At 33.9% G+C, this 8,160-nt stretch overlaps 1 protein-coding gene across 1 annotated transcript; it reads left to right on the top strand.

The window, feature by feature from the left end:
* The first annotated feature begins 1,040 nt into the window (after window positions 1–1,040).
* On the top strand, window positions 1,041–4,889 carry LOC133304592 (protein SIEVE ELEMENT OCCLUSION B-like). Its single transcript, XM_061504642.1, has 7 exons — window positions 1,041–1,349; window positions 1,492–1,581; window positions 1,822–2,243; window positions 2,353–2,444; window positions 2,689–2,822; window positions 2,985–3,455; window positions 4,097–4,889. The coding sequence occupies exons 1-7, from the start codon at window positions 1,041–1,043 to the stop codon at window positions 4,721–4,723; spliced, it is 2,145 nt and encodes a 714-aa protein (XP_061360626.1). The 3' UTR covers window positions 4,724–4,889.
* Window positions 4,890–8,160: the final 3,271 nt, after the last annotated feature.

Below are 8,160 nucleotides of genomic sequence, written 5' to 3'. Positions count from 1 at the left end.
AGTAATTTTTTTGCCAACAGTAATAAAATGGTCAATGTTCCTCTTTAGAAGTGAACAAATCTTCAGTGCATCAAGTGGGTACTTTTTTTTTTTTTTAAAGGTGTGTATGATAACTTTATCACAATTAATTTTTTATTTTATTTTCGGGAATATAAATGAATAGAAAATTAGTTTATTTTTCTTATTCTTCGGATGAATTGATTTAATTTTTGTGCTGGGAAATAAAAAAAGAATTAAAAAATTTCTTTTTCTTTTTGTTCCCGGACATAAAATGAGAAACACTTGTCTTTTGCAATCACTCTTCACTTTAAATTTCTTAGGGATCTCGGGACTAATTTTTTTTGTAAGGGACTAAAGTGGGAATTATATTTTTTGTTAGGGACCGAAAAAAGACTTTTTTTTTTGGTAAATAACCGAAAAGAGACTTCACTCTTAAATTCACATACATTTGAATGAATTTTTTTTTAAATTTTTATAATATATTTAATGTTTATCTCCTTCAAAATTTGCAAAAAAAAAAACTTAATTATAAAAACCATTTTTATTTCTTATATAAATATTTATAATTTCAAAGAAAAAATTGATATTATAATTTTGCCTTTCTTGAAACAAATATTTAGCTCTGCTGTCGTAGTGGTTCAATCCGTAAGAATCTAAATTAATTTGGTTTTTACTATGAATATTATTTTGTGTGATTATAATTTCAAAATAGTTTAACTACAAATTTATTTAACTAATTAAATTTATCATGATTTGAATGTTTTTTTAATTGATTTATAATTTGTTCTTTAAAATTACGTATGAAGAGAGCACCAATTTTTTTTTTCCTTCCAAAAAGCATTATTCTAGATGCTAATCAAGCACAATGTTTGCCTGCCACCTACACAAGAGTGTGAACGATAAAAAAGAGTGTGAACTTGCGTCCCTAGCGCCTAGCGGGATTATAAATAGGCAGTGAGATTGCATCTGTCTGAGGCAACAACACCGTAAAGTATTCTTCTCTCTGCTTCTAAATCCGATAGAGTTTTGTTTGAGTGAGAATGGCTAACATGATCAAAAAGATAGTCCCGAGTTTGAACACTTCTGTTGGTGTTAGTGCTAATGCTGGCTTGCAGTTGCAGACATCAACTTCTGTTGGTGTCACTGCTAATATTGCTGGTTCGCAGTTGCAGGCATCAGTAGATTTTGGTACGCTGAACCCATTCAGCGTGGCTGATGATGTCATCTCACAAAACATTATTGGGATCCATGATTCCCAGGCTGTTAGGCACGACGTCGATTCTCTTTACAATGTCGTCACGAACATTGTTCAGAGCTCCACTCATATTGATGGCTCCCTCGATCTCAAGGTTTAACTTTATATAATATTTATATCATCCGCACATTTCTTTAAAATATATATATAATTAACACAAAAGTCAATATTTAAACTCGAATAGAAATTAGTTGTGCAATTATTTTTTTGTTTTAATATGTAAATTTTAATTACAGCGTGCTAAATCTGTTGAACTCGTGGAAGACAAGGTTCCTCAGTCTGGTTTCATGCCAGCTTACAGTACGCTGAAAGAAATTGCTTGTCAGGTTATCTCGACTTCTATCTCATATCGAATTTCGTTACATTATTTTCTAATGCATTCATTGATTTTTCGAACTGGAATATTTCAAGCTCAAACTATTAAAGTGAACATCACTTTAGTGATTTAATTTATATATATTATAACTCTCTAAAAATGATCATTGATCATACGAGTATTAAAAGTTTCAATATATGACACATAAATTTATTAGAAACATGATGGATAAATCTAATTTTGGTGACAGATGACATGCAAGCCATTCAATACATCGAATGCACACGTGTCTGTAGTGGGGATACTTGAAAAGCTTAGGAGTTATACATGGGATGCTAAAGCAGTGATAGCTTTGGCGGCATTTGCTTTGGACTACGGTGAAACATGGCGCCTTTCACTGATGAAAGCAGCTAGCAAGGAAAATGCATTGGAGCTTCATGTGTTCAAGCTTGGTGAGTTTGATAAACCCAATCAGCCAAATGCTGACCTTATCAGCACTCTGGTTGATCGCACTTTGCAACTCATTGAGGGTATCATTAAGTTGGAAAAGCTCATTTCTATCAACGCTTACGGCGCAAAGGATGTTCCTGCTTTGTATAAAGCTCCTCGAGATCTTTACACCTATTGGGCAATCTTATCCCTTCTAGCTTGTGCTAATCAGATGACTGATCTGTGAGTTCTACGCATAAATGCAATTGAAAATTTTGTGACTTTAGCTCAAATTATTATTATTATTATTATTATTTTCCAAACTACCTGTTTTAAAATTGTGTTGATTCAGGGACTGGGACATCAAATCTGAAGTGGTTGGGAGGCTCAAAATTGTTCTGACACAATTGAATACTGATCTGGAAAAAATCAAAATCCAAACAGGTTATGAACATAACGCGATCTGATGTTTTTTTTTTGGTAATTTAATGCTCTAATGTTTTATTATTATGCTTTTGTTACTTTGTGAAGGTGGTGGATTGAATTTTGAAAACCTAAATATTGCACTCAAATCTTAAAGACTTGAGTTTACGACAACATTTTTAATTGTTGACAAAACTTGTTAAATTTTAACTTTACTGAATCGACAATCCAATACTGACTAAAGAACATTCTCTGTCTATTGCAGAAAGTCTTAATGATTTGACATGGCGTTTTACTGTCTTCCAAACTAATTCAGGAATTTTGGAGCTTCTAAAAGCTCTGATCTTCCCTAGAGATATTAAGCAACTCGAAATCTTCGATAATACTGCTCAAGAGTTGGTTAGTAACAAATTATCAAATGATATTTTCACTGATTCTCTAAGGCATGCTTAGAAGGAGATCATCTGAAAAAAAAAAATTTGTTTTTATATTGGTGAATGACATCTGTCAGTTTAGAAGATCTAGATGCTTACTATTTTGGTGTTTGTTTGTCCTAAATAGGTTAACCACGAAGTGCTGAAGACAAAGAACCTACTATTGTTCATTTCTGGTCTTGACAACATTGAAGATGAGATTTGGGCTCTAAAGTCAATTCACGACTCATTGACCAAAGACAAAGACAAACAGGATTACAAGATATTGTGGATTCCGGTTGTGGAAAAATGGAACAACGATGAGAAGAGTGAGTTTGAGAAGTTGAAATCTCTGATGCCATGGTACGTTGTGCACTACTTTTCACTTATAAAAGGTTTCAAAGTTCTACAAGAGGAGTGGAACTACCAGGGTAAGCCTATTGTGGTGGTAACCAATCCTCGCGGGGAGGTAATTAACAAAAATGCATTGCACATGATTTTTGTGTGGGGCATTAAAGCTTTTCCCTTTGGAGTTGGGGACGTTGACAAACTTTCCCAGCACTGGAATTGGTTTTGGACCGAGGCACATAAGATTCATCCCACTATTGAACAATGGGTGGTAAGTACAACTATTCAATAGTCTTTATTGCTTGCTAGTATAGAGATTAAACCTTTGGTGCAAGAAATGAACTATTTTTTTTTTTTTTGTATTTCAAAAAAAAAAAAAAAGTCTCCAAAATTTCCTAACAAATAAAAAAAAATTCTTTGCTATACGCGTTTATTCTCTGTCTTTAGAGCCAAATCCTAAACACCAGATTCAGATTATTTTGTATTGTTCGAAAATTATGGGAACTATATATTTTGCATTGTTTGAAAATCACATATAGAAATCTTATTGCTTGGTTTTAAGATTGTGAGGACAAAATTGAATTTAAACTGAACATATATGGATCAATTGAATAATCTAGCTATAAATTAGTCAAGGAATTTTTTAAATTCAATGTTGATTTTAGTAACTTAATTTCTAGAGACATATTTAAAAATAATTTAAACCCAAATGATTTTTTTCTTCAATATTAATGTTACAACTCAGTACACAAGTTTTGACATTGTTAACGATATACAAGCAAGTACTAGTAGTAATACAAAAAACAAAAGGGTGGTTGATTTTATGCAGTTAATTCTAATGTTTGGGTTGTTTAATTTTATGTAAAGTATATTATCATATGGTTACTCATTAGAATATATATTGTGAATCAGACCCAGGAGCAGAAGTATGTCTTCTTTTATGGAGGTACGGACATCAAATGGACACAAACGTTTGGTTCTCTTGTGGATGACATAAGAAAGGATCCCATTATGAAGGAGACAGACACTTATATCGAGCAATTCAACCTGGGAACAGTTGATAGTAACATTACATCCAAGTTCTGGGTGAACATAACCAACTCGTTTCTGAGCAAGATTCAAAAGGATCACTTTGAGGTTGATCTTGTCCTCAAAGATATACAGACTTTGCTGTCTATGCAAACTGAGAAGGGATGGGCTCTTTTTAGTAAAGGGGAGAATGTACTAGTAATTGGTTACAATGAGTTGATGGTCAAAGTGCTAGAGAACTTCAAAATTTGGAGGACTAATGTGTTGGAGTTACAAGGCTTTGACAATGCATTCAAACACTACTATGACCAAATCAGTACAACCCTTCCTCTTCATTGTGTCCACTTCCAATTGGAAAATATTCGCTCTGGAGTCCCATTGGGCATGGGTTGCCCAGCACCATCCTGTAATCTGAAAATGGAGATAGAATCTGTGAATTACAAGTGCTGCCATGGGATACATTATGACCATGTCACTGAAAATGGTGAAGCTCGCACCCTAGAGCTATGAGTGTTTATGTTGTGTGTGTTGAGGTATATGCTCCATGGGCATGAGTGTTTACGTTGCTGTGTACGTGTGTTGAGAGGTACTCTCATCAAGGCTTGTTTTACCTACTAAATAATGTACCTCTGTTTATGCATATTTGGCTTTTTGCTTCAATAAAATAAATGTGGATCAGTGCTTGATCAGCATCATCTGGTTATTAATGTATATACTAATTAATATATGTTTTTTATTTCCGCTGAAATTATATATTTTTAACGATGATAATCCGGTAAAATGAAAGAACAATAGCCCAAGTAAGAAGCAATCCTGAAGTTCTATTGATTTGTTCCATATATATAACCAATTTTTTTATGATAATGGATTTAATGTTTACATCCTCTCTCTTTTTTCCCTTGTAATTTTCCCAAAATCAATAATATGCAACTATTGTTTTCTAATTTCAACTATTTGTTTTTTCATTTTGATATAATAAATCAGCAGATTTATCAGAGAAATTCAATTATTCAAACCAAATATTTTGCAGCGATGTGAAATTGTGAATGGCAGTTTTTGCAGCCATGCTGAAGCACCTATTAAAACCAAAGACATCATGACAATAGTTCCATTGTAGTTTTTTTTTTTTATACAAGTAAGAATTGAACATATAACTTAATACAACTTACTAAAATTTCTCGTCACTAGACTAATCATAGTGACTTTTTTATTATGGTTTCTACAACCTGTTTACATAACAATATCGTTATTTAATTCCTTTTTTTCTTTCTCTATAGTAATCGATATTGATATTATTGTTTTTCACTCAAAAGAACGGATATTTATATTATTGCTAAAATTTAGTGCAATTTGCTTTGCATTTTCTCACGGTTAATACCGTCATCTCTATGCTTCTCCCCTGTTTTTTTAATGCTTTAATATTATTTTATTTTATGAAATCCTAAAAAATTGTAAAAAAAAACATAGAAACTCCTCCAGCCTTGTTGCTTTCCCCTTGTTTTTTTCACTTTGCTAAAAAAGCATTCAGACAAAACCTATTGAGGAGAATGGTGGGAACCAAACAAGATAAAGCCAGTGTCAAATTGAAATAATTCTCTGTTATATTATTCATTCTCAAATAAGAGTATATATACAAATGAATTCTGATCTGAGATAAGATCAAATAATAACAAACTTCCTAATATTTCTCTATCTAAACAAACGTTCCTATAAAATAAAAACAGTAACAGATTTACAAGATCAAATAAATCTAAACTGAAAATATCTCAATCTAACACTCCCCCTCAAGTTGGTGTGTGAATGTCTATCATACCCAACTTGTTCATTGCTTCAGTAAAGGCTTTGGCAGATACTGCTTTGGTTAACACATCAGCAAGTTGATCTTCGGACTTTACAAATGGTAACTGAATAATCTTCTGGTCTAGCTTCTCTTTAATGAAATGTCTATCAACCTCAACATGTTTAGTCCTATCATGTTGAACAGGATTATGAGCAATCTCTATGGCTGCTTTATTATCACAGTATAATATCATTGGCTCATCATAACTGATTCCAATATCTGTTAGAACACTTCTTACCCACAACAATTCACAAATTCCTTGAGCCATACCTCTAAACTCGGCTTCTGCACTTGATCTAGCTACCACCTTTTGTTTTTTGCTCTTCCAAGTAACCAAGTTACCTCCTACAAAGGTAAAATATCCAGAAGTTGATTGTCTCGTAGTCTTATCTCCAGCCCAATCTGAATCAGTGAAACCTTCAACAGTCAGTTTGTTATGTTTTGAGAAATACAACCCTTTTCCAGGTGTTCCTTTTAGATATCTTAGTATCCGGTAAACAGCATTCATATGATCTTCACTTGGTGAGTGTATAAATCTACTAACTATACTGACAGCATATGCAATGTCAGGTCTAGTGTGTGCTAAGTAGATTAATCTTCCAACTAGTCTTTGGTATTTGTCCTTGTCAGCTAGAGTTTGATTAGGATAAATCCCAAGTGTGTGATTCATTTCAATAGGGGTGTCCACCGGTTTGCAAGCCAGCATCCCTGTCTCCATAAGTAAATCAAGTACATATTTTCTTTGTGATAGACATATTCCTTGATCTGACCTTGCTACTTCAATGCCAAGGAAGTACTTCAAGTGTCCCAAATCTTTCATTTCAAATTCAGTTGCTAGATATTTTTCTAACAGTTTTCTTTCACAGTCATCATCTCCAGTTACTATAATATCATCCACATAAACAATCAAGATAGTTACCTTTCCATCCTTGTGTTTTGTGAACAAGGTATGGTCTGAGTTGCTCTGTTTGTAATTGAACTTCTTCATTGCAAGGGTAAATCTGCCAAACCAAGCCCTTGGGGACTGCTTCAACCCGTAGAGAGCCTTTTTTAATCTGCATACTTGGTTACTTCCTGCTCCCTTAACACCCGGTGGGATATCCATATACACTTCTTCTTCCAAATCACCATTTAGGAACGCATTCTTAACATCAAATTGCTTCAAAACCCAATTTCTTGTTGCTGCAATGGAAATCAGAATTCGAATGGTGTTGAGTTTGGCTACGGGTGCAAATGTTTCTTGATAGTCGATGCCAAATCTTTGTGTATATCCTTTTGCTACAAGTCTGGCCTTATATCTGTCTATACTGCCATCTGCTTTGAGCTTTAAAGTAAATATCCACTTGCAACCGATGGTTTGTTTACCTTTAGGGAGAGGAATTATTTCCCAAGTTGAGTTTCTTTGTAATGCCTCCATTTCCACATTTATGGCTTCCTTCCATTTTGGATTAGCAATTGCATCCTGCATGTTAGTAGGAATATATATACTAGACAATTGATTAGTAGCAAAAGCATAAGGTTCAGAAAGCCTCTTTGTTGAAACATAATTTCCAATTGGATATTTAATTTTTGCATTAGGATCTGGGTTATATAATTGGCGTGGAATGCCTTTGGTTGGTCTAGTAGACCTTCGGATTTCTGTATGGGGTATACAGTCAGGGATTTCTGTATTGGGAATACATTCAGTGTTTTCATGTGGATTGTGAGAAGATTGTAAAGGATCAGAATGTACCTCAGTAAGTTGTGGAGGTTCTGGGTCTGGATCATCCAAGGGTGATGCATTGGTTGTAGGTGTTAAATTTGTGACTTCAGAAACGGATTGAACAATGTTCTGACTGACTGTTGGTGTAGGAACCTGTGGGATAGGAATCGAAACTAACACTTCTTCTCCACTGGTTATTGCAGTCTCCCCCTGAGAAGAAGAGTGAGATACTCCCCCTGAGTAATATGCTTCTGTTTCCCTGAAAGAGACATCAAGAGTAATATATATTTTTCGAAGAATAGGATCATAACAGCGGTAACCTTTCTGAAGGTCAGAATAACCAACAAAGATACACTTACAAGCACAAGGGTCAAGTTTGTTACGAAGAACCTTAGGTATATGCAC

Source organism: Gastrolobium bilobum, unplaced genomic scaffold (assembly GCF_033153095.1).
Source record: "Gastrolobium bilobum isolate Gb01-03AN ecotype WA unplaced genomic scaffold, APGP_CSIRO_Gbil_v1 utg31257, whole genome shotgun sequence".
In the NCBI taxonomy this organism is placed as follows: Eukaryota; Viridiplantae; Streptophyta; class Magnoliopsida; order Fabales; family Fabaceae; genus Gastrolobium; species Gastrolobium bilobum.
The sequence above is the reverse complement of the archived record's forward strand: the minus strand, read 5'-3'. Positions and strand labels throughout refer to the sequence as shown.

Bases quoted from the DNA above. Each gene is read 5' to 3' on its own strand.
- LOC133304592 (XM_061504642.1), top strand. From the start codon at position 1,041: ATGGCTAACATGATCAAAAAGATAGTCCCGAGTTTGAACACTTCTGTT. The intron at 1,582-1,821 runs GTTATCTCGACT...TTTTGGTGACAG, and splicing joins TGAAAGAAATTGCTTGTCAG to ATGACATGCAAGCCATTCAA. The intron at 2,244-2,352 runs GTGAGTTCTACG...GTGTTGATTCAG, and splicing joins GCTAATCAGATGACTGATCT to GGACTGGGACATCAAATCTG.